Source organism: Echeneis naucrates, chromosome 18 (assembly GCF_900963305.1).
Source record: "Echeneis naucrates chromosome 18, fEcheNa1.1, whole genome shotgun sequence".
Taxonomy (NCBI): Eukaryota; Metazoa; Chordata; class Actinopteri; order Carangiformes; family Echeneidae; genus Echeneis; species Echeneis naucrates.
In genome coordinates this window covers 14,279,900-14,307,244 of record NC_042528.1, presented here as the reverse complement: position 1 = coordinate 14,307,244, position 27,345 = coordinate 14,279,900, and the positions used below count along the sequence as shown (strand labels likewise).

The following is a 27,345-nucleotide window of genomic DNA, read 5'->3' as shown; positions in this document are numbered from 1 at the left end:
GCCACAGCTAGCTCGTGAGACAGCAGCAGACAAGTTTACCTCAGCTAGCAGCCTTGTAAATCTACTTTTAAATCTAGAAGTGGTTTTAGCATGGAAATATGTGATCGGACAAACATCAATACAGAGGTGAAAACCAACAAGTATGGGTAGCTTACCCGGCACTAAAGTTGCTTCTGACGTGAGTGCGGAGGTCCGCTCCACAAAACAACCCCAGGTGTAATGTCTGTATGCGTCACTCAAATAAAAGTTCTGCTAGGCATAGTGCCGTTCTACTTGAATAAGATAAAAAATGCAATAAATATACAAATAATACATAAAACCTGTGGTCACCCACTTGGGTTCGTCACAATAATGTTACGTCAAAACTCACCTGCCGACAGAATGAATGAGGAAATCAAATACTGTGTGTGGCTGAAAGAGGCCGGAGTCAGAGAAAAGGTAGTGGTTTACTGAGAAAAATCTGGTCCCGACCAGGTAAGTTCCACAGAATATGTAACTACGGTAACTGACCGAGAGGTTAAGTAACCTCTCTTTGTGAAACAGGCTTGAATTACTCCACTTTCACTGATTTGAGTTACCTCCCTTTGTGAAACGGAAAACTCAGAGTTTCCCTCATTTCAGGGTTAGCAAACTCAGTTTCCACTAAACCTGCTTTGTAACATGGACCTTTGATGTGTCAGCCTGCGTTGTATGGCAGGCAGCAAAAGCAGTCATGCGAGGCAAAATATCTTATTCTTCATATAAGAAAAAACAGGAGAAAGCTACTCGACATCAAAATACAATTCCAACTTTGAAAATAGCAATAAATCCAGCAGATTTCTAGCAAACCAACTAAGACAGAACAAAGAGCACAATATCATCAATAAAGAACTCCACTGGGAAAATAACTTGTGACCCAGAAGAAATAAGAAAATTTTATAAAAAAAAAACTTTATTCGTCTGAGATTAAACCCTCCAAATCCAGCACTGACACCTTTCTCCTGGCCTATAAAACAGCTGCGGACTTCAGCCTCAGTGCCAGAGTATTATCGCCTCTATGCAGTGGCACACGGCTCCTCCTCACATCACCCGAGTATTTTGGAAACAGAAACTTATTGTTGTGACTTACCTAGCATTTTGCCCTAGCTGGAAACGTGCAAGGGAGGACTGGCTGACTCTAAAATAAAGTGCATTACAGTAATCCAGCCGGAAAGGCTTCACCCTTGCCAGCTACCTAATCTGGCAAATTAATGCTGTAGTGAAGTCCATCTTTCTTTCAATCTAATTTAAAATCACTATCCATTTTAAAACCCAAGTTTGAGACTGTTGGCCCTATGTAGTTTGCCAAGGGGCCCAGGTCAATAGGAGGGGGTTTACAAGGTCCACTGGGGCCAAACACCATCACTTAAGTTTATTTCTCGTTAAAATTTAAAAAGTTCAAGGCCGTTCAGGCTTTGATGTCTTCAAGACATGACAGAAATGGTGTGAGGGAGAAAGCATTTTTCTTTTCTAATGGCACATAAATCTGACTATCATTAGCATAACAGTGGAATATGGATAACAGTCCTCACGCGTCGCTGCAGTCAGAGGAGACGTGTGCACTCCGCTGCATCCAGACTGCAAATGAATTGCACATGCGCAAATCCGCCGCTGGTGTTGAGCCCGTAGGTTGAACCAGGACGGGAAGTAAATGTAAAATTTTCTTTGTCTAAACAAATCATTTCACTCACACAGCCTCAGTCACTTATTCACCTCTTTCCACTGTGTGTGGAGATGCCAGATCTATAGCCCATTCTGTTGTGGCTTCCCTCAAGAAGCGTAGCCTTAAAAAAGAAAAACTCCTGGGGATAGAGACTGAGAATGCCTCTGTTATGATGGGGATTAACAATGGGGTCCATAAAGTGCTGAAGGAGGAATATGGCCTGAAACATCTTGTGTTTATTCATTGTGTGTGTGTGTGTGTGTGCGTGTGTGTGCTTGCTGTTAGTCATGCTTCAAATGACACCATCCCTCGTAGTGTGGAATACTTGGTACGAGAGCCTTACAATTGGTTTTCAGTGTCTCCAAAGCGCAGGGAGGGACAAGGCTGCATATATGAGACTATCAACTGAGGTGAGAAACCCTTACAGGTAACTAAGGTGTGTGCCACATGTTGGCTCTCCATTGAACCTGCAGTTTCATGCATTTTGGACCAGTGGGAGGAGCTTAGGCTGTATTTCTCAGTCACATTGTCCAGTGAACACTGCTGCATAGCTAAGGTTTTGTACAACATGTACAACGATCCTCAAAACATCTTATATCTAACATTTTTAAAGTCAGTGCTGGGTGAGGTACATTTGACCATCAAGGCTTTTGAGGGAGAGCAGGTTGATCCTCTTAAGCTACTTGACAGCTTGGTGAGCCTGAGCAGCAGGGTCCTGAATCCACTGGCAAATGTTGATGTGCTCAAAGGGCCAATAGATGGACACATCAGTGCCAAACCATACCTTGGTTACCTTTTTGAGTCCAAGGCAGCTGAGCTCCACCTTGTGCCTGAGGATGAGAACAATGCCAGAAACCGGTGTGTAGCCTCCACCATCTCCCTAACTAATGAGATGAGGGTGAGACTGCCAGACAACATCGAAGCATTGCAGTATATGTTAGTTTTCAATTTAGAGGTAACACTGAAGCACAATAAGAGCTCTGGAGAAAATTTAAAAATGAGAAAACACCTTGGCTACTCCCCTGCAGAGATAGACAAGATTGTCCAGCAATGGCGTGTCATCCATCTTTGTAAATGGAATGAGACAAAACATACACTGGCTTTCTGGAGTGAGATTTGGAAGCTCAGGGATGCAGCTGATATCAACCCATTCCAAGAACTTGCCATGGCTGCTGTGTCTGTGTTGTCGTTGCCACACTTGAATGCTGAAGTCGAGAGAGTATTTAGCCAGATGAGTGTGGTAAAAAGTATGCTCAGAAATTGGATATCCTTGCAGACCCTTAACTCCATCCTGTACATCCAATATGGACTGAAGCGGTCTGTTGAGGCTTGGTATGAACACCAGCTGCCTGATAATGTTTTGCAGCTTTTTGGCACATCTGCTGCTTAATCATTTAAGTCAGCTCCCTCAGTTGCTGAACCTGCCATAGAGAGCCTTGATCAAAATGAAGATGACCCACTCTTTATGTGAGTCAGTGCAGCCTGTGTGTGTGTGGATGGGGGTATGGGAAAAAAAACAAAAACAAAAAAAACTATGAATCTGCATTAGGGCCAGACTAACATGACTGCCTCACATTGCCATTGACATTTTTTTTTAATTGTCTCTTTTTTGTCCATTTAGATTTAGATTGTACAAAATGTTTAAAATGTTATCGTTAACATGTTAATGTTTTACTGTGATATGTTGTTGTTTAAAACCAAACAAAACTTAAAAAAAAAGAAAAATAAAGATAAAGAAAGATAAAGGAGGAGGGTTGGTATTGGGACATTTAAAAAAAACAAACAAACAAAAAAAAAAAAACAAGAATGGACAGAAGAAAGTTCATTTGTAGTTCTAAACATATTCAGGGTGTTTTTTTACTCACTTTTTGTCTCTCCCTTACAGCGTCCATTTGGCCAATTGTGCAAATTGGGCGAATACTTCATTCAGCGACTTCAAGCGACTTTTAGGTCAACCAATAGCTACTTTCCTTACTGAGGAGTTGGCAACACTGAAAGCTGCTGTTACCTCTAACAGAACAAGAATTACATGGTCACCAGAGTCATTAGCCGTCTTCACTGAAGCGCACAGACCTACACTGGTGGGTCGGCAGCAGCGGCTCCAGTACCGGTGATCACGGCAGGAACTCGTCACTGTCCCTCGAGCCACGATCAAGACGCCTGCTGCCCATTCTGCGGTTGTCTCGACTCGCGTTGCGGCTACCGCTGTGGGCCTCTCTGGAAGAGGAGGCTCTCCTGGTGGTTTCAACCCTCCACAAGCCACAGTTGCTGGTGGCGAATGGAGGGCTGTTCGTTTCTCTACACGACAGAAGAAAACCCGGCTGGGAATGCCCTCCACTGCTGCGATTGATCCGGCTGCTCCGGCTGCTAGCACCGCTAATGCTACCACAGCTAATGCGAGCTATACCCTGCGCTCTCCACCTCCATAATACCTCCTGCGTATTGACTCCATGGTAAGATCGGTCAGTCTCCCAAATTGCACCACATTCTCCTTCCCTGGTGCAAAAATTCTGGATTTGCTTGGTCGCATCCCTGCCATTGTGGATAAGGTGACCAGATTCCTAAGATGAAAAACGGGGACATTTTCTGTGTGGTGGTGAAAAATCATTAAATATTATCATTATTAAAAAAAATGGGGACAATTATTTTCTCATGTATTTTGACCATCTTTTATTACCTCAACTCAAACATCATATATAAAAAATGCAACCCAAAGTGCTTTACATTAGAACATGTAGAACAGTATAAATTTTTGCACATATTATCAGAATGTTGTGTTAAGTATACAGTACAGGCCAAAAGTTTGGACACACCTTCTCATTCAAATGAATAGGAAAGTGTGTCCAAACTTTTACTGTATGTATAGGTGTTTGTCAAAGATGACTTTGACTTGACATCACTGTGATCCCTCATACATCTCCGTAGCCTCCACCTCAGGAGCGAAGAATGAGCAAAGAATGAAGAATGGGTAAAACAAGAGCAGAGGAGAACATGAGGAAAACTGCAAGAGCAGGTCCGATAGTAAGTGAATAGTTATAGCATCAGCAAGGCTATACAACTTCAACAAAATGCTACTTTATTTTATTTTATCAAAGAATAGCCTACATTTATAAAGTGCACTAACAAATGTCACTCATTAGGGGGACAGACTACATTCACAGTTCTAGTATAGAAATTGGGTTCATACATTATCTGTTTCTCCCATTAACTCCTCTCCTCTCTCACCCCTCCTCATTCCTCCTTCCTCTCTCCCCTCTCCTTACCTGATTTGCTCAGAAAAATTTATTTTCCTCCGGATAGCTCTGTCTTTGGGCAGCATTTCCATTAACTTTTCACAAGGGAGGTTGATGTTTGTCTCGACAATAGGCATGGCCTTGATGGAAGGAACAGTGAACCTATTTCTGCTGTCTGTCCACATGTCATTCATTTTAGAGAACACCGTATCTACTGGTGCATTACTGCCAGGTAAACACATAACAACAGACACTAATCTAGCCAGGTTAGTGTGCAGGATGTAATTTTCTTTGAAGTAGGTAAATACTGTGCTCCATCTCTGACTGAGTGGTGTCTCAGATTCTCTCCATCTTTAGCAATTCCCCTTTTAGGAACTCTTGCAAGTCAGAAATCTCATCAAACAAATCATCTTCTTTGATGGTCACATTGGGGCATTTTTCCTGCAGTGTGGCTGTTGCCTTCTGGATCTCATTCACGTAGTTTCTTTTATAAAAAGGAGACAGTGCGTGTCATTTAAATTGTCTGTGTGCTTTCCCCAAGCTTACAAGTAGTTCACAGCTGTTGTGAAGAAAGACTGCAAAGTTTTGAGAAGGTTTTGTCTATTAATTGCAGCATTTTGCAGAAGCTCCCCCAGAAGTCCTCTGGTCAGTACTGGAATGAAGCTGTTGTCACGTCTTGCTGTCAATTTTACCTCCACTTCTCTCAGGATTGCAGCTGACTCCACAGCCCAGCGGTCCTGGCCTTCAAGCTTCTTGATGGTGTCACTGAATTTGGCCATGTTTACGTGGGCAAAGGCCAGCCACAGCTCAGCCAGTGGATCTTCAAACATTCTTCGCAAGACAACAGGGCATTTTTCTTCAGAAATAGCCAGCGAACATTGCTGTGTCCCAAGATGTTGTGAAACTCTTGGCCGACAAATTCCCAAAAGCTCTTCAACCTTTCCACTCTAACAGTATAAATATGAAAATACCTGAATATCTTTGTGAGCAGGTACTCTACATCGATAGGAAGGGTATCCATGGCTGTTCTGGTGGCATTGTGGATGATGTGGGCAGGACAACCCAGACCAATCACCTCCCGCTGCAGGGCATTCTTCACTTTGGTGTGGACATTGACTCTCCCCACCCTGTTCAGCCCACCAAAGTTGTTAGTGTTGTCGGCAGAGAATGCCACACCTTTATTTTCAAGTGAGAATTTTTCAATCACCATCATTCACCATCATCGTTGTTTACTTCCTTAATTTTGCCTTTCCACACTATTCTCCCGCTTTTTTCCTCGTCTCCTTCACATTTGTCTTTTCCATATTCTACAACAGAGCAACAGATAATATCTCATGGTAATCTAACAACAAGTTACACCTAACAACAGTGGCGTACAAAACAGTGACATAGGGCATGATCTAATCAGATGGTCTACATTTACAGCTACTAAAGTCAGTGGTAGCTGTGGACGTGAGTAGAGGAGACTTGTGGTTAACAGAGAGAGATGGAAAGCTGATAATTATGAATTAACGTTGTAACAGTTCATCTAATTCTTAAACTAAGATTTATATAATATTATTCAGTGTGAATAACTATTTTAAACGTAGGACGATGGGCGCACTAACTGGCTGCTTGCCAGCTGTCAGCTGTTTTGTGACTGGAAGCTGTCAAACGCTCCCGCTGCACTGTAAGTATCTGACCAAAAGATGAATGAATGACGCGATGTAAAGCTGAAATAGGGGCACACTGTGAATAAGATGATACACTACATACTTTGTCCACTGGTCTTTGTTCTTCTCTCTCCTTTTTGGCACCACTAGACTAACTCCATAAGAACAAAGGACATTTTTTTTTTACTCAATACACATCATTTGAACATCATGCCTTTGTTTTTAGCAGTCCCCCAATTTTATGTATGACTATCTATAGACCACCCAAACACCATCCCTCTTTTATCAGTGAATTTTCTGAACTTTTATCAATTCTACAGTCCACCTATAATAAGGTTTTTATAACTGGTGATTTTAACAAACACTTGGACAATTCAGATCCCACCACAACTGAAATTTCTTTTAAACTGTATGGATTTTAAGCAGCACATCACGCAGCCTACTCACAACAGAGAACACATCCTGGACTTGGTCATAAGCTATGGCCTGTCTACTGGTGTGTCCTCTGTTTATGACCTGGCTGTGTCTGATCACTACTGTGTGTTTTTTAACATCACCAGCTTTAGCCATCTGGAGGCCCAGGTGAGAATGGTGAGGAAACGTTGTCTTACGTCTGAAGCGACTGCAAATTCTATTGAGATCTTAAAGAGCACTCCTGCTAAAATTTCACCTGCACCTTGTGATTTTATTGTTGATGGTTTGAATAACAAACTCAAGACATCACTTGATGCAGTAGCTCCACTTTTAACAAAAACTGTAAGATCAAAGAAAACACCAACATGTGGAGATGACAGTATCAAGAAATTCAAAGGAAAATGCAGGAATGCAGAGAGAAGGTGGAGAAAAACCAAACTGACAGTTCATTATGAAATATATCGGGATCAACTCAAAACTTACAATAACACAATCAAACTGGCAAGAAGGGTTCATTTCTCAAAACTTATAGCAGACAATAAAAACAACTCTAGGTTTCTTTTCTCCACCTTTCATCTTTTAACCAGCACTGATTTTAATAAATCCTCCATGGCAGCACGCGAGGCCCTGTGTGAGGACTTTGCTGACCACTTCAGAAGTAAGATTGATAACATCAGATCCAGTATTTTATCTCATCAGAATGTTGTTTTTAAATACACCTGAACAGTCGCTTTTATCCGCGGAAACACCAGAGAGTTTCACCCTGGTTGATGCAAGAACACTTGGTCGAGCCTTCTCCTGGGTGAACCCAACAACGTGCCTTTTAGATCCAGTTCCCACATCACTTCTAAAGACATTTTATTAATTCTTTGAGAATTCTTTTGCTCTCTGGTCTTCCTAAAAAGAGTATTAATAATCTACAAATACTACAGAACTCAGCCACACGCACGCTGATGAGGACCAGAGGGCTGGAGCATATTACACTGGTTTTAGAATCACTGCATTGGCTCCCTGTCCATTTCAGGATCGATTTTTAAGGTTCTTCTACTGGTACTCTTAAAGGTCTTGGCCCATCATATTTATCTGACTTGCTTTTATTAGATCGGTCTTCACGGACCCTGACGTCCTCTGGCACCGGCCTTTTAACCATTCCACGAGTTGGAACCAAAACCCACAGTGGGGCTGCATTCAGCCATTATGGTCCACAACTCTGGAACAGCCTGCCAGAGAGCCTCAGGGCCGCAGAGACTGTTGATATTTTTAAAAGGAGGCTCAAGACACACCTTATTAGCTTAGCGTTTAACTGATTTTATCTGTTTTTTTTTTTAGTTATTTATTTATTTATTTTATTTATTTATTTTGAATGGAATAGCTTAACCATATTCAGGCAGCCAAGAGTGAGAAAAGAGGCTATGTGATATTCTTGGACTTAGCAAATGCATTTGGGTCATTGCCACATAGCCTTGGGAGGCATTTGATTATTTTAGAGTGCCTGGAGTAGTTGTTAATTTAGTAAGAACATAATTCCAGGATATCAGATTATGCTTAAGTACAGCAGGCTTTACACCAGGTTGGCAGAGGCTAAAAATAGGTACTATGGCAGGGTGTACATTTTCTCCATTAGCATTCACAATGGCATTGGAGGTAATTATTAGAGCTTCTAGGTGGGTTGTAGGTGGAGAGAGGCGGCAGGATGAGATGCGCCTTACACCAATTAGGGCCTAACTACAACGGTGCCATGTATGAAAAGAAGACTTGAGAGACTTAATGAAAACTTAAAGTGGGCTGGTATGAAAATCAAGCCTAGTAAGTCTAGAAGTATCTCAATAAGCAGAGGGAGATTAAGTGATCGAAAGTTTGTAATAGATGAACAGGAAATTCCAATAATTAGGGGAAAACCAGAAAAGAGTCTAGGTAGGTGGTACAAGGCAGATTTGCATGACGGAGAACAGGTAGTGCAGTTTCAGAAGGATGTTGCTGAGTGACTGGATAGAATAGACAAATAAGGACTTCCAGGAAAGTTGAAGCTGTGGTGATTGCAGTTTGGATTATTTCCCAGGTTGATGTGGCCACTGTCATATACGAGATTCCAATATCTGCTGCAGAGAAAATGGAAAGACAAGTAAGCTTTTACATTAGGAAGTGGCTAGGTGTTCCAAGATGTTTAAGCACTGTGGCACTGTATGGGAATGGCATACTTCAGCTTCCAGTATCTAGTCTAGTGGAGGAGTTTAACTGTAGTAAGGTTAGGACAGAGCTCCTGTTATCTGGGAGTAAAGATGTGGTAGTTAGTAAGGTGGTTCCAAACCCAACCAAGGGGAGAAATTTGAATCCAAGAATGGCAGTGCAGGAAGCAAAAGCAACTCAGGCATACAGAGATTGTGGGTAATGTACAAATAAGCCAGGGAGACTTGGGGCTTGGCCGAGGCAAACCTGTGTGGAGTAGAGCAGGTCCCAAAGAGAAGAGGAAACTAGTTGTGGAGCAGGACAGGAGGAAATATCAAGGACTGCGAGGGCAGTGGCTCAGGCTAAGCAGGGACAGTGGTTGAACTAGGAAGGTATAGAGAAAAAAACAGAGCAGCATGTGTAACTAAGAAAGTTGGAAAGAGCTGTGGAGTATGGAGCAAAGTAGTATTAGATTTTTGGTAGGGGCAACATATGATTGATTGCCAACTCCCCAGAATCTAAAACTCTGGGTAAATGGAAACCCGCTATGTTCGTTGTGTTCAGGTACTGCAAATGTAACGCACATTTTGTCAAGTTGTAAGGTTAGTCTGTCACAAGGACGGTATACGTGGTGACATAACCAAGTTTTAAAAAGCTTAGCTGCAGGTATTGAAGATATATGGAGGCAGGCAAATTTAGAAGGGTCTAAGACAAAGAGAGTGGCAGTTCAGTTTATTCAAGAAGGAGGGAAAGTTAATAAGACAACAAGGAGGCCGCCTAGAGGATGCTAATGACTGGGAGATGGAGGAAGATTTAGGAGGAAAGCTTCTTGTTCCCCAGGAAATAACCCGTACACAACTAAGGCCTGATATAATTTTGTGGTCTAGGAGTAGGATGAGAGTATATTTCATAGAGCTGACTGTGCCGTGGGAGGATTCAGTTGAAGAAGCATATGAAAGGAAAAAGGTCAGGTATCCAGATCTAGGTAAGGATGCTGAGCATAGAGGATAGAAGGTTAGGATTTGTCCAGTGGAAGTAGGATGTAGAGGGTTTGTAGCCAGATCTGGTGTTGCTTTGTTGAGGGAGTTAGGAGGAAGGGGACAGAGTGTGAGAAATGTAGTGAAGAAAATGTCAGATGAGGCAGAAAGATCCAGTCAGTGGATTTGGATTAGAACAGTTAATAGTAGCTGGGGGCCCAGCAGGGAAAGCTCTTAAGAAAGACTCTTGGGAGAAGCAGAAGAAGAAATCCAGGAAGAGGAAGTGTATTTAAGTGTAGGGTGTGGCCTGTTTGAGCCTCTTTGAGACCATGTTAGTCCAGGTGAGTTGGTCTGTATTGGTTTGATTTGACTTGTGCTCTCTCTCTGATTATAGGACTGTTCAGGTGAGTTTGTTTGCTGAGTCTGCTAGTGTAGCTTGTCCTCCACCTCCTGCGCCCTCTATACTTTCAAGCCCTGTACTTGAACCAGGGTCTGTATCCCCAGCCCACTTTCACTGGTGCAGTTGGTGAGAGGTCACAGTAGTTGTCTTAACATGAGGAGCGGTGATGGCTGGCATTAGGGGCGTGACTCTGGGATGCCAGGGATCACTGTCTAGCCTCCTGAAGGTGTCGTGGGCCTAACTAGCCAAAACACAGGTGAAAGGAGGTTCCCACCTGATGACCCTAAAGACATGTTAGATACATATATGTACCATCTTTACACCTTTTCTTTCGCCACCAAAAAATTGTATACTGTCATAGAAACAAAAAACAAAGAACAAAAATGGAATTTACATCCCAATGAAGTTTTCAACAAGCTTGCTCACAAAAAAGAGAAAAAGTCGGAAGTCATTTTTCGCTGTGAAATACAAACATTCATCAATCAAACCCCTACTAAAACATTGAATAAATTCACAAGCTTGCCCTCAGTTTAAAGCTGAAACAATTATTTCAGACTGCGCATCCTTTACGCACAGGTAGGGTTTCCTGTCGATGAATGTCACGTTGGTTGGAAAAAGACGAGCAAACACCCACAGCCAAGTAACCGGTAGCCAGACCAGACTACACATAGATGCGGTGCAGAGGTGCGGGAATGAAATTCATCCCAATTCCCCTAACTACTGCACTGGTGTTTGACTCCAAAACAGTCAGGCACTATGGCCTTGGCTCTGATAGAGGCGTTAATAAGCCCCACGCCCTTTGGCAGTTTGGCAACAAGCCCCTGCTTACGCTTCCAGGCAACACAATCTGCCATCAAATGACCTGACTTGTGGCAATTGAAACATGGCCTTTCAGCTTTGGAAGCAGAGGACACTGCAGCACCTGTCACCTGCAAACCACCAGTCTTATGAGAAATCTCACGAAGGGACTCACATTTGGCCAACACATTACTGTGTGTGAGCGCAAACTCATCTGCCAAGGTGGCAGCCTGTAACACAGCAGTACGCTCAGAGACACAGCTTTTGAATTCCTGAAACTCTGTCTATATGCCTCAAGTACTAGTTCATATTAGGGATAGGGCTAAAAGTAGGGTTACGGGGTTACATTTCTAGAGTCAATGTAGATGGTTAGTCTTGTTGCTCACCAGTTTGCATGCCTCTGTCAATGCTGTCACTTCTGCTGCTTGTGCAGAATAGTTAGAGGGGAGTGAACCTAAGACAAGAGTTTCATGATTAGTGACAACAACAAATCCAACTCTGTTGTGACCTGTTTGTGGATCACGTAAAGCAGATCCATCTACAGAAACAACCAAATCAGGGTTAGTCAATTGTGTTTCCTGTAGATACGATCTTGGGGAGCAAACCTGTTGGAGGACAGCCGCACAGTTGTGTTCTTGTCCTTCGTCTGGTGTGGGAGAGAGAGTGGCAGGATTTAGAACATTGCATCATTGATATTTGGCATTTCTAGTTGTAGTGTTGTATCTTAGCCATCATGCTGTAGAGAGTTGAGGAGTTTTTTTGTTCAAGTAAAAACATGGACACAGCATGTGGAACCAGTAGGGTTACATCAGAGTAGCCCACTATGCCTGTGGAGGCTATAAGTGCCTTTTCAGCAGCAGCCACAGCTCTGAGGCATCTTGGGATCCAGTCTTGAAGAGAAATAAGCTACAGGGCGTAGTTTATTTCCATGATCCTGCAACAAAACAGAAGTCATACATCCATTTTTCTTTTCTACAGTTTGAGTGAAAGGTCGCGTAGCATCAGGTAGACCCAAAGTTGGAGCAGTCTGTAAGGTGAGTTTTAGTTAATTGAAAGATTGTTCAGCTTTAAGAGTCCATGTGATCTTGTCTTTTGATTGTAGACCTTTGCCATGAGTGAGGGAGGCGAGTGGAGCTTCAAGAATGGTATAGTTTGAAATGAATTGTCTACAGTCAGAGCACATGCCAAGAAACACCATCTGCTTTTTTTGTGATGGGTTTTGTAAGATTCTGAATTGCATCCACTCTTTTTGGTGATAGAGTTTTCCCTTCAGAAGTAATTACAAGCACTAAGAAAACATTTTTTTTCCTGGACAAATTGAAGTTTTGACAAGCTGGCATTGTGACCACAGTCAGTCAGATGTTTCAAGAGCTGAAACATCTGGCTCTGGGCTAGACTGCTGCATTTACTGCTTGCAGATCCTGAACAAAACGCCATTCTGTTGGTTGATCTTTATCTCTTAAGTCACCGCAGGGAACAATTACTCCTTCTGTTTTAAGAGACTCAAAATCTGGTATTATACCATCGATGGCTTCTTGTTTGAGTGGATGTTGGTCTAAAGCATGGTTTTTGAGTGATGACAGCAGGTTCACAGTCTTTGATGAGGCCAACATCCCACTTCTGACACCAAATTGTTGTGGAATTCTCTGCTGTTGGTGAAGGATGAAACATAGACTTCTGCCGGCCAAAAGGGTTTTATTTTCTTTGCAAGGTCGATCATTACACAAGTGGTAAAAATGAAGATCCCAAGCATGGGGAGAGTGAAACATTTATATTTGAGGAATGCCCCCCAACCCAAATGCGTGTCATCATAATGGTGACAATGCTAACAACTGTTCCTCATACTGTTAACCTCATCTCATATACTGCTTACCATGTAAATCCCACATAGGGGCGAAAAAAGAAATTGCAAGTCATATAAAATACTCTTTCTACTAACTAAACTTACTGTGTAACTTTGGATAAAAAAAATTAACCAGTGTCTTACTGCCAAGTAAAATAAAACCTTCTCAACAGGGACTGCAAACTGTTTCTGAGCATGTTTAAGCTCTGTCAAATACGCAGAAAAACACCTCATGACTGAATGGGTCAAATCAATTTAAAGATTGGTAATACACCAGTCTTTATTGACTTGAAACATTTTTTTCGTCTGTAGTATTGATCCTGGCAAACTTGTATTATGAACTGAAAAAAAAAAAAAAAAAAATACCATAAAGCCTCCTAAAAGTTCACACTCTTGTCATATAATTGTCCATGCCATATGATCATTGCCTGGCAATTTTGTATAAACTTAAAAGATAATTCAGTCCAGAGCTTCGACCCCTGAATAAAACAAATCAGATCCTCCCATTATCTATGGTATCTAGGTGCATTTATATAAAATGGCAGCCACCATGTAGGTTTATCTGTAGTCCTTAAGTGACATCTGTGACCACTATTTTCCTAGGAAGGAACAGAGAGGGAGGAGTTAATTGAATCAATTTTGGTTGTGAATAAGCAATTCTTGCAGTATTTCTGTGAGTGGAGGGGTTTGAGGTTTAAGGAGATGACTTTTGGAGAACAACTACTTCGAATTTCCAGACTAGGGGGGGACAGCAATCTGTCTGTTGGGTTGAGAATGGAAGAGAGAGAGAGATAGAGGCGTGGTGGGGGTGAAGGCAGGAACATGATGCTTACAGATCACTCAACACGTTTACATGCACAGTTAAGTGGAGCTATGGTTATGGCGTGATAAAACCATGTAATCGGATTTCTGTCCTTGTCCAAGTGTACATGTATGGGAGTGAAATTGATTTATTTGTTGAAATCATGTTGCCTCCGCTACAATAGGTGGTGATATTTGGCTTGTGGGTAATGGGCCACTACCAATGGACCTACAGTATGACTTCACAGACCACAACAGAGGTGCGAAAAAAAAGAAAAGGAAAAAAATATAGATGAGCCAGCAAGTTAGCGGGTTTGTATCCATCCAAAAATTAGCTTTTGCTGCAGACTTTTCCATGTTCGTTGAATAGCAGTTAGCCGGCTTCTTTTGTCTGATCTCCTACATTTTCGTTTTAAATGCTGTTCGACTTCCAGGTCATAGCTTGGCGTAAAACTTAAGCACATGCGCAAATCACCTCCTCCAGCTCCAGTCTGACTGTCTGTATACATGCAGCAGTAGATCGACTTTCAATTGCATTATAAAGGTGTGTTAGTCCGACAATTATAAATTCAGCTTCAGTCAAGCTAGCATGCTTACATGTCTTTAAAAGTCCAGTTTTGTTTGGACACAATAATTGTTTATTTATTAATTTTTTTTTGGTAGGTGTCATGTAAACGTAGTGATTGAGAGTCCACTGAGACACTCTTGAGCCATAGTGGACCTCAAGTATGTCTTAATCAGCTTGAGCTTTGAAAAACTCCTTTCTGCAGCTGCCAGGTGCCTTGTAAACCTGATAGCTTTGTCCTTTTTTGACTGATTTTCAGCTGCAACTCAAAGGCAGACCTAGATGAGGATAGTGTGTAATATCATGCATGCCAAGCACTTTGCACAGATGAGACATCACAGACGTGCCTGCAGTAGTCCTGACCAGGAGGTATGAAACATGAGGGCACTGAAGGAGCTGTGAGTGCTGAGAATCCAGGTAGGATTGAGGAAGTCGTGGCCAATTAGCTGCACTGCCAGCTAGTGATGGAGAAACCGAAGCTTTCTGAACCACTGAATCAATATGAAGCAATTGTGTTGAAATGGTTCAGTGTTTCGAATCATTTGATACAGTAAAGCACTGTTTTGTATGTTTAACAATTAACGTTTTATGTGCATCTTAAAACTTTTGACAGTTTTTTCGTACGTAATGAAGATAAGAGGCAGAAACCTCAGCATAACCAAGCTCGGGGGGGGGTAGCCATCTGCCTTGACCGACTGGGTTGAGAGAGGGAGAGAAAGCGGGTGAGAGGAAGGCACAGGGGGAGGTAAAGTTGGGTAGAGTAGGGTGAAAATGAAAGCAGGAGGAGGGGATATTCAAAACAGGTGTAGACAGGAACATGATGTTGCATGAAGTTCATAGAAATGATGCTGTATGGAATTCATGAATATATGGGAGCAGCAGACATGCATTTCACTGCATTTAACATACATACATGCATGAAAAATACAATTATTTCTTTCAAAGGCAAAAATAATTTTTAAATACAAATGTGAAAGTGAATTAAATAAAATGTATCAATGCTCAATGTATACGAAGTTACGTGCTTAACGCAACCAGTGGAAACATTCATGTAAATATGATGAATTATACTGAACAGAGTGTACATACCTGTACAAATCAAAAGAAAAACACAAAAGGCTCTGTAACATGCAGTCTCCTCCACACACACTGGTCTCAAGTTCTCCTGTTAGCAAAAAAGCACACAGAAAAGCCTGTAGCACTTGGAAACATGTCTACTATAAAGCCTACAAAGTTTATATTCACTTGAAACACGAACTGCATGCTCACAACATTTAAACTACCATTTATACATGCATAAAGCAAAGTCTGCAGTGTCCAAAACCCGAAATAAATGTTGAAAAGTCTCAGCTAGATTGGCGCGAACTGAGGGAAGCACAGGAATGACTGCACAAAAGCTGCGACTTCTTAAAGTGACAGTACAGGTATTAACGCTTCAGTATGAATACTACATGCAGTCATAAATATAAGCATTAAAGCACACCTTAAACTTATGGAAAACAATATTAATCAGGATTTGGTGAAGTTTCAAACGTAAAAATAAATGTAAAATAATTAAAATTATTTGAACGGGTTACACTGGCAAGGGGGAGTTTGAACACCCTGCTCTAGGAATGTGACATGATGACGCTTCATTTGGGGAATCACGTGATTTTTTTTTACATGGTGAAGTGAGGCACTGAAAAGTTCTTGCCTGGATACTTCTGCTTCAAAAGCTCAATACTTTTCCAAGTTGTCTACTTCAAGCATGATATTACTACTATTAGCTTCTGACACTTGTACTTGGATAGTGAAGTCATTTGAGTTGGTAAGATCCATACACCTAACTCAACAATCCAATGGGTTTACTGATGCATCATTAACAGCTCACAAAGATAATGGCAACAATAGTTTTGTGTTGTAACTATTGCAGCAGTACCAGCTTGATGGGAGAAGTGGCGAACAGGCAATGCCAGCGTCCTCTCTTCCTCCAAAGAATATTGTGATTTATCAGATGATACTACAATAAGCAAATCTAATAGCTAAATCACACTTATTTTATTTATGACTAGATATTTGGCCTTGGTCTCAGGGGACCCATAAAGTGGTGATGGTGTCTGACAAAAACTGCCAGCCTTGTAGTAAAACAAATGTTGATGAGCCTGAGAATTATCAGAGGAGGTGTGAACTTCTGTGAACGGTATGTAAGCTAAAGCTAGACCCAATGCTCAGGCCATATTTTTGAAGGATTTTTGGAGGTAAACATGTTAAAATAATTATGGAGGTTTTGAAGATCCAGTGGGGGATTTAACATTGCAGGATGAGGACTGTTTTCACTCAGCTGTATACTCTGAAGATGAGAGGCACCCGTTTTTATTTGTCTACAAATTCACATTCATATTTCCTCTCACTCCACTGCGGTCTGAAATCTGCCTCTGCATTATTTATCAGCATCTGTTCTTTCACACAGCAACCTAACCATTTAACAACCATTTTCAGATAAAACATGAAGAGGTGGGAGGTAAATCAGAGTGAGAGAGATACAGAAAGAGACACGAGTGAGAGAGCAAACAGGCTGTGAGGAGGAGAGAGGCAGATCAGTGGATACACAGAGCTCAGCAGAGACAACACAACACTCGCCTTCTGAACGAGGAGTAGATACACTGGCCATTTTCACCGCCACACCATGAGGCTAGGAGAACAGGAGCATTGAAGCAGCTGTGGAGATGGTAAGTTATTCATACATGCCCTGCTGTCGTTTTTCAGCTTCAGACGCTTCCTGTTTCTTTCACCTGATTTTACTGCAGTTATTTTTCACCCTTCATTTTCATCATGCTACACAGACAGTCAGAGCTGCTCAATCATGTATCACCTTTCATTTAGTATTTGTTCATATTCAAATCTGTTGTAATTGCTTTCAAGATAGAATAGCTCTTGTGCCCTACATCTATGTTAATAGAGTTTACACTCCATTGTACAGTACTGTGGAGAAATGGCTTCCATGTATGTCATTTAAATGATAAAATAAATGTAGTAATGATTCATTACAGTCTCTAAAGGCGACATGTTGGTGACTCCATCTGGATATGTAATTTTCTGTAAATTTTTCCTGCATAGCAACAGAAAGGAAGCTTAAAAGCCTTTAAAAGTAATCAGGTTTGTGTGATTTCAACAATTACATTACTCTAACATTTTAAGAGCCATTTAAGTGCCCAGAGCACACCTGTGTAGAAGGATGAGGCAAAAAAAAATTACACATGATAAAACTATGGCACTACAAATCAGCCTCTGCTCAGATGTCAGGTGTGTGTAAAGTGGTACTTCATTATCTGGACAACAGTAAAGTTGTCACCTCCCTGAACGTAAAGGTCACAGCTTCACACACCTGTCACATAATCCAACAGGTCTGTTTGATTAAATGGCCAGGAATAGCCTCTTCTCTGCAGCAGCTGATTGATTTTTTTCCTACCTTCGTCATGTTGCCTGTTCCCACGCAGTCATAGGGTTGTGACACTGCAGCCAGTCCTTCCAATATATTTTGGAGGGACAGGACATAGCAGACATGCCTATGGGAGCTATGTGAGAGCAGGTAATGGCATCACAGAGAAGCTGCTGCTGCTCTGACTGCAGGCAGACTGAGGAAAAGCAGATGCAGGAGGTGCAGCAGATCCATGTGTCATCTCACTACGACTGCACTCAGTGTATTTCAATCAGTTAATATCACTTGTATTCACAGACTCACAAACATTCAATTTGATAAAGGTATCACTTCCATATCTATGTCCATCTATCCAGGGCTGCAGCAGGAGTCCAGAAATATTCAGCAACAGAAAGAAAAAAATTAGAAGCAGGTGCATTTTCTGTAATTGTGACCCCCCATTGTCACCTAGATAGATAGATAGATAGATAGATACTTTATTTATCCCAATTACAGTTCCACAGAACAGGTAAAAAGCCAAATGTGACAAGAAAGAGGTTAAAGTGTTTTATTAATAGTGCTCCAGAAGTAAAGATGCTGATATATTGTATTTATTATTTTTAAATTAATATGACTTAACTTAATTTTATTTGTTTATTTTGCAGTTACAAATGTTTTAAACAGCTGTTGTAAGTTTGTATTATAACTCATTTCCTGGAGATTGATGCAGCAGTCGCATTCATTCTCTACTCATTTCAAGAAGGCCTGGACACTACAGATACAGAGGAACAAGTATTGTTTGTCATGATTTGGTTGGGCTTAGGAAAAGGTCATTAACTGTATCTTGGTTCAGGGTGTCATTCTTTACGGGTTGCATTTGATCACTTGTGCCGAAGCAGTATGACAAGACTGTCCCTATTAGGCTCAAACTCAGAGTGGAGCAGGGTCCAAAATGCAGATTACATTTGCCAGTTACTGTGATTCTGGTGAGTGGCCAGCATGTCATCGCAGTCTTTTTATAAAATCTTTGAAAGACAGGACACTGTGGTAACTGCTGCTCAGGAGACTCCACAGGGGAAATATATTTGATATATTTGATATTTTCAGCAATGACTTAAATTTGTGAGTCAAACAAGACATGTCAATAAACCTGAAGCCACAAAGGTCCAAAACAGTAAGTTTAGCTTCTCTCCATTCCTTCATCTTTGAGACAATAATTGATGGTCAGCTAGTTTGAGAGGCCCCCAGGTGCCAGGCAGTATAGCTGATTATTTGTTTACATGTGACCGTGTTTACAGCTGATCAAATCTTACAGAGCAGTTATAGAAAGGGGAGCATGACATGACCATGACATCTGAGAACACATTTAGGTCCTTCTCTCCTCCAGCTGATTCCAAAGATTGGTCTTAAAATAATTTTTGTGTTCTCTTGGAACCCAGGAAGAAACATAGTGAGCACTTAAAAGAGTGGGGAAAAAAGTCTTCTAATCTCGCCTGCAGCAATCCTGAGGCCTTGATGATTCAGTATATAGAAGTTAGAGCAGGTCCAAACTTTTTATAAAATTATTTAAAAACACCCAACAAATCCCTGCATGAGCAAGTAGTTGGTTACAGTGGAGAGAAACACTTCCTTCAAGGGAAACCTCAGACAGAACCAGATTTAGGATGGATGGAGCTGGCTTCACTGATTGGGGGTTCATAGAAAAAACTGAGAGATAGACAGAGGGGGGAGAAAGACAAGAGAGGATGCAAGGAAAGAGAGATAGGGTTAGAGAGAGAATGAGAGCAGGAGGAGAGAGAATACAAGTAAACATACAGTTGCAAAGAGGGTTAATGCCTGGTGCCACTAAATGTGCTTTAGTAAATATCAGCATGATTGAAATAATGCTTCTCGAAGGTGCATGCCATCTGTGTAGCAATGAAAATTGATGTTGTGCTCTTTAATATTGCCAAAAGGAAGCATAGCATGGTTGTAGGCCTCCCTTTGTTTGATGGTCATGGTCTCATTCTTCTAGGTTGCTGGACCTCCACTTCCTTTTCAACTCGAGAGACATCTACTTTAAAGCATGAATTTGAGACACATTGGCACATGGCATTACATAAAATGATGATTGAAGCTAATTATAATAGATACCTTCTAACTGAGCTGCATGTGTTGGCTGTGATTTGGAAACAGCAATTCACAGATGCACAGGTTGTTATCTTCACTACACCCTTCCCTCAGTGTTGAATACAATTCACAAACTGTGCAAACATAAAGAAGAGAGTGTAGAAGTTTGGGGGTCACCGCAACTTTTATTTAGTCATAAATATGAATCCATCTGAGGTGTGTAATCAGTCACCTCATCATCCTCCTGTGTGAGGAGAAGTTATCCTAAAGCCAGTTCCAGCAGTTCACTCAAATATTTGAATAAGCTCCCAGCGTTCAAGCATTTAACATTGGAAGGTGGAGACGATGATGAAGATGATGTTTTCTGCATTCAGCTTGAGCTCAGCTAAAATAGAGGATTAGTATGTGACATGTAAACTGTTCAGATCATTATACTACAAGAGTAGCCCTCTGCAATGCAATGATGAGGGCCAGCACAGCTAGTCAAAGTGAAACTCCTCCATAGACCAAATAGTCATTTTAGTGTGACCATTGTGGTCTACCACACCTCTGTCTTCAGTCCTAACTGAAAAACTGAAAATGGTTATGAAGCACCTGCCAGCACTCTCTACATCACATCATATGCTGATTAGCAGATTCAAAATATCAACTAATTTGTGCTCTTTCTCTGATCTTAAGTCTTCTTATGTCTGAAAAAATGCTTGCCAAAAATCAAACAAACATGGCTGCCTCACGTTTTCCACAGTTTGACTGTCCACGGTACAAAACTTTATGGACCTATGGACATAGGCATAATCACACATTCAGGACATAACCACTGATGTCTTCCCAATCTCAATCATACACCTTGGCATAAGGTTGTAATTTGACAAATATTTGAAGTTCAGACTCATAAATGAATGAGACACATTCACATCCAGGAAGAAGTCCAAAGAGAGATGGTCTGCTCATGCTTACTGTGCATGCCTATTTACCACACTCTTAAGACAAGGCCAATCAATCATCACTAATGACCTTCTATTCATCAGTGCTGCTGCAGAGAATTGTGAAATAACACACAGAGACATTCTGCGTGTGCCCTGAGAGCCAGGGTCTGTGGGAACTGATGTTTAATAAGTATTCACCCAAAGGTAAATGCTTACCTTCTGGGTAAATACCCAAATAACTGAAATCTTCTCAGGTTTGTGTAAAGCGTTGTGCATCAGTGACAGATCCTCTGAGCTGTGACCTACTGTATTTGATGTGGTGCTTGGTGTCAGTCAGAAGCAAACTAAATGACTTTTCTTTGTTTCCCCACAGGCTGTCATTATTCAGGTCACAGACAGCAGCAGCATCATATTTATCCTGAGGAGAAACATCTAAAGGAATTTTGTGACCTTGATGGACTTTGCTACAATGAGACTCCTTCAAAGACACAGCACGGTCCCACATGCCAGAAGAAACAGCTGTTAAACTCAGACACTTAAATAATTTCACCAGCTGGAGGAGTGAGGTGGTCCAACCCTCTTTTAATGTGAACTATATCAATGCCAGATTTAATCATTAGTGCATAATGCGAAGAATCATTCATATCAAGCCGCACAGTAGGTGCTTTCAGCGTAACCAGTGCACAACCTTGTTTAAAACAGAAACAGTAAAAGTATGGCCAAAACTATATGCACAACTTATCTCTAACCCTATTCCAGTCATGAATATTTAAGTGATATAAATATATTTCTTTATTCTGTGAATTGTTATAGAAATCAAAGGACAACAGAGTATTAACTTGTGACATTATGTCCAGTTTAGTCATTGTTAAAATGGCTTCTGTAACTGACAAAGTTTCTAGAGTCCAGGGTGGCCCTTGCCAGGGGATGCTCCAATCAACATTCATCAGAATAATGTGTTAAATAATCTGACTCAAATGAAGCAAAATTTCATTCTAACTGTTGGCATTAGACAGATTTTCACTAAAATGCAAAAACATCTACATTTTGAAACAATTCATGATAAAGAACAATACAAGCCTAAATAAATAAGTAAATAACTTAAATATGATCATGAATGAGCCATATTATGCATAAAGACCACAAATAATCTCTTTAAGGGGAAGGGATATTGCTCTGGAGTTTGACAGTTCTTGGTTGCCCCTGACAGCCGCTGGTCCAAAGCAGCTGCTGGTTTTGTCTGTTAAGAAGGTCCACCTCTAGTGACAATTTACAGATTTTAATAGGTCTGCAATCTAGTATTTCTGAAATTAAAGATCACTAAAAGTGACAATGGACCTCAATCAGAGCCTGGACTATGGGTCCTATCCAACGGGTTTGCCCTATAACACAAGTCTAGATTATGAGGACTACTACCAGGAGCCAGATGCTAGCAAAGTCATTATCCCCTCCATCTACGCTCTCGTCTGCTGCATAGGTCTCACTGGCAATTCCATGGTAATCTATGTGATTCTAAAGTATGCCAAAATGAAAACAGCTACTAACATTTATATCCTCAACTTGGCCATTGCAGATGAGTTGTTCATGTTGAGTGTTCCCTTCCTGGCCACATCAGCTGCCATTCGCCACTGGCCCTTTGGGTCCCTGATGTGTAGGTTGGTACTGAGTGTGGATGGTATCAATATGTTTACATCAATCTTCTGCCTGACTGTGCTGAGCGTGGATCGGTACATAGCAGTGGTTCATCCTATCAAGGCTGCCCGCTACCGCAGACCCACTGTGGCCAAAGTAGTCAATGTCTGTGTGTGGGGACTGTCACTAATAGTTATCCTGCCGATCATTATTTTTGCAGACACTGTACCAGCACAGGATGGTGGTGTGGACTGTAACTTCTTGTGGCCTGAGGCTGTCTGGTCAGAAGCATTTGTGGTCTATACCTTCCTTTTGGGGTTTCTACTCCCAGTTGGAGCTATCTGTCTGTGCTATTGTCTCATGGTGGCCAGGATGAGAGCAGTGGGGCTAAAGGCTGGCTGGCTTCAACGGCGACGCTCAGAGAAGAAGATCACGCGCATGGTTCTTCTGGTTGTGGCAGTGTTCGTCCTCTGTTGGATGCCCTTCTATATTGTGCAGCTGGTCAGCGTTTTCCACAAGCCCCCAGATCCCATTATAACTCAGCTGTTTGTCATCCTCAGCTACGCCAATAGTGGTGCCAACCCCATCCTCTATGGCTTTGTGTCTGATAACTTCCGTCGTTCATTCCAGCGCATTGTATGTTTCCGCTGGCTGGAGTCAGGACTGGATTCTGAACAGGTAGATTATTGTGCCATAGCGTTGAAGAGACATGCGACATGCACCCCTCTGGATTTTCCCAAGGACTATATGGCTTCTGAGATGGTATTTCGCAATGGAACATACACCTCCCGCACGACTACAGTGTGATATTCAATCAGGGTAGGACCCAAAGAAGTATCCACAACCTATACTCAGAGCAAATATGAAATCCCATCTTGGAGTAACTTTTCTGATTCCAATAAAGTGCCGAACAGCAGAAATGTGTATTAGTACATCACTTTCACCACTGCCATGTCCAGTCGCTTCTAATTTGCTTCCTATTTAATCATTGTTTAAAAAAGATGGTTTGGTCTCTGTTGTTATGTTACTACTGCTGTTGGCTTTGAGATAATGTTCCTATCGTTTGCTGTATGATTTATCATCATGATATGATGTTATCCCCTCCAAATATTTAAAAATTTTTAAATCTGAGTTTTATTTGAGATTTATTTAATAATAACCCATAATTACTTTAGATAAACTCAAATAAATTTTGCTAATTTTTTATTCAACAGAATCCAGATATTTGAAATTCTTAAGAAACAAAAATGAGGGTGCATCATCTGCATACAAAATAATTTTTACTATTTACTTTGCAAACGTACAGATTTCATTTATGTACAGAACAAACAATAACGGACTGAATATAACATATAGCTTCAATGCATTATGTTAAATAAAAGCACTTTCCATCACACCTTGCTGTAGAAATCAGGCATTTTAACACATGCTGATCAAATTTGTCAAACTTTCAAATATAAGTGACTCTGTTTATTTTATGTAGACTTGTGTAGAATTGCACAATACTAAGTTATATTTAAAACTGTTAGGGAATTGCCATTTTTGTTATTGATATGACGTTTTTTTATGATGGACAGTAAACATTTAAGTTTTGAACATAAGAAAAGTTAGCTATTTAAAAGACAAATAATCAAAAGGCTAACGAGTGATGGAAAATTGTTTGGTTTTTTTTTTGGTTTGTTTGTTGTTTTTGTTGTTTTTGGGGGTGTGGGATGTCATTTGTTGGTAGATCTGTTTAAATTTTAGTTTTATCTGAGTTTGAAAATTACAAAGGTTGAAAATAACAATTTGACATATGGTTTCACTCTATGTTCAGGTTGAGAGTCTCTTGGCTGACTGGGAACCACTTCATGATGCACTCTACTTTTTTTCAAAGAATTTTAGATCATGTTTTATTGTTCTTTCTGAAGAAAATGAATCATCTTTTTTAAATGTGGACAAAAATCATTTTTTTTTTTGTTGTTTTCTCAGCAGAAAATTGTTAAACTCAGCAGTTTGTTTTGTTGGACACACTGTCTAGATATCACAGCTCACATTCAGAGTTCTAGTGGAGTCCATGCCTCCACAGGTCAGGGCTGTTTGAGCCAAGGGAATTTAAATAATGTTCTTTGGTTGTAATATTAAGTGTAATCTGTGTATATGTGCCTATGTGAAATTATATTTCTATATGCCACATTCAAAAGTATATATTACTCAGATCAGATTTCAGAAGACCAAATCATTGATATCTGGTTTGGTCTCGTCTTTGTCAGGTTATCCAACATGGGTCATGGGGGCACTCGTCTTAGGAGGTAAGCCCAGCCACTTGTCTCACCAACCATTTCCACCAGATGCCGGAACCACCTTAACTGTCTCATTTCAATGTTAAGAAACAGCACCTCTAGTCTGATCTCCTGCCTGATGTAAAAATCACTAAGGGTGAGCCTGGCAGCTAGACGGAGGAAGCCCATATTGGCTGTTTGTGTTAAAGATCTATGACACAGCTCCCTCTTCACCACAACAGAATGGTATAGCACCCATATCACTGTAGACTGTCTGTCAATCTCTGGGAAGTTCTGTGCATAAAGATTTTGAACAGAAGTTGCAGCCTTGTTGGAGTCCAACCCAAGCCCGGGGATGGGTCTGTCTTATTGCCAGTAGTGCAAACCAACTCTGAGTCCAGCAACACAGTGATTGAATGGCCTATAGCAATGCCCCTCCCTGCATCCCAGAAAACATCCCACAGGTTACCTCTAGGCACACTGTCCTAAGCCTGATTTACAAAGTACATGTACACTGAGCAGACAAACCATGGCTCCACGCCCCCTCTAGCTCCTTCGTGGGGGTATAAAGATGATGCATCGTTCCACATCCGGCCTGAAGACCGCACAGTTCCTTTTGAATCTGGGCTTCAAATAACATATGGACTTGCCTTTCCAGCTCCCTGGCGTATGTGAATGTAATTTTAAGGTCTCTGTGAAACACTCTCAATTGTAATTTTAAAATCAAGTTATTTGCATCCACACCAGTTGAGATGCTCAAACCCCTGCTTTCTCACCCCTTTGTATTTTAAATTGTACTGCCCAACTCCACACCTCAGGGGGCCAGAACCCTGACTCCTGAAGGTGGAGGTGCGAAAACACACCCCAAAGGTGGACCCTTTTCCCCTAGAATATAAATGTAGGTCTTCCCCTTTGTTCATTGTCTCTTCCTGCATCCCGAACCACTGGCATGTTTGAGGGACCTTTCTTTGCAAAGAAATAAAACACGTGTCGGCCGACAGAAGCTCTCTATTTCATTCTTCACCTACAGAGAATTTCCACGACACGTAGACTATCCCAGGAAGGCTAAGGAGTGTGAACATGGTATTGTTAGAACACAATTCCTGTTCTTGAAAGGGGACCCACCGCCCCAAACTCCTGTTCTAGAGGCACTATTTCCAGTGTCTTTGCAATGTTGCAGAAGTATGTCACCCAAGGCAGGCCTACAACATTAAAGGCCTTGAGAAACTTGGGTCGGATGTCATCCAGTCCCAGCGTGCTGCCACTGCAGAACTGTTTGACAGCTGCAGTGACCTTAGCCCTGGTCGTCAGCTCTGTTTCCGCTTCACAATATTTTGTTATGCCTAGGATTGTGTATAGTATTGCCCCTTATCAAGTCTCAATCTGAAAGGGATGTTCTTTACTGTGGATTGACTTAAAAAAAAGTTACTGAAGGAAGGAGTGAAACAATGGCTTACATTTTTTGGTGTTTTTATTAATTAGTAAGGGATAAATCAAAACATGCTCATTATATGCAGGTGCAGATCAAAGCAGAAACTAAATGAAACAGGGGAGCTCGGGTATGTAAATGGAATGACATGATATAACAATAATAATCAAGCAGCTGGTGACTAACTTGAGAACTTGGGCGAATGAACGGAAGGTTGTTTGTCAAATACAAGGATTTATCTGAAGAAGGAGAGATCTTAAACTAAAATTTGGGTCAGCATTGTCTAATATCCACCACTCATAACAGCCAGCTGGGGGAGCAGATAAATGCAATCTTACTTTGAGTGGCAGCTGGCCACAAAATGGGCAGATGATATGTCCGGTGAGAGCGGCCTCATCAAGGTCCTTCGTTGTGGTCTCCCAAGCTAGACTGGTCCTCGGCTGAAGTGGCTGTCGGTCTGGCTCGTCCTTCTTCAGCGGCAGTGTTGTCTTCTGTGCGATTGCCTTGGTTATTAATCTAATGTCAAAATTGTTCTTCTCTTTTCTGAAAACAGACTGGTGCTGCGTGCGCAGCAAACGCTGCCCTGGTTACCATGACAACTCGAGACGCTGGCAGCTGACTGCCGTGCAGTCAAACTTGTTCTAGTCGCAAGCAGCCTTAGCTTCAAGTTGGAACTTAGCCGTTGTAATTTAGTGGCTAAATTCTGACCTCTGAGTTTCTTTTTCTGTTGTTGTTGTTATTGCTTCGTCCTGGGGAAGCTCTCCTCTTCAGAACTTCCCCAGAACTCCACTGGGGAGCTCCAAATTTCATTTTGACTACTTTTATTTGGGGGCTGACCCATGGGCGTGGTCTGGTTGTCGGTGCAAGTTTGGTCCAATCAAATTTCTCCTGTTAGCTTCAGGTCATAGCGAGGGTGATGTTTAGATTTGAAGCTATGCTTTTCATTCATCCAAGTTTGAAGTTATAAATAAAGCAAAGAGAAATTTATCGTTTTGATAAGTACCGTTTCTCTGCTTGTTGTGGTTACTTCGGTGGACATGGTTTTATCTTTTTCACTTTAC

At 41.4% G+C, this 27,345-nt stretch overlaps 1 protein-coding gene across 1 annotated transcript; it reads left to right on the top strand.

Moving 5' to 3' along the window:
- The first annotated feature begins 22,294 nt into the window (after positions 1–22,294).
- On the top strand, positions 22,295–23,401 carry LOC115059312 (somatostatin receptor type 1-like). The gene has a single exon (XM_029526967.1). The coding sequence runs from the start codon at positions 22,295–22,297 to the stop codon at positions 23,399–23,401; it is 1,107 nt and encodes a 368-aa protein (XP_029382827.1).
- Positions 23,402–27,345: the final 3,944 nt, after the last annotated feature.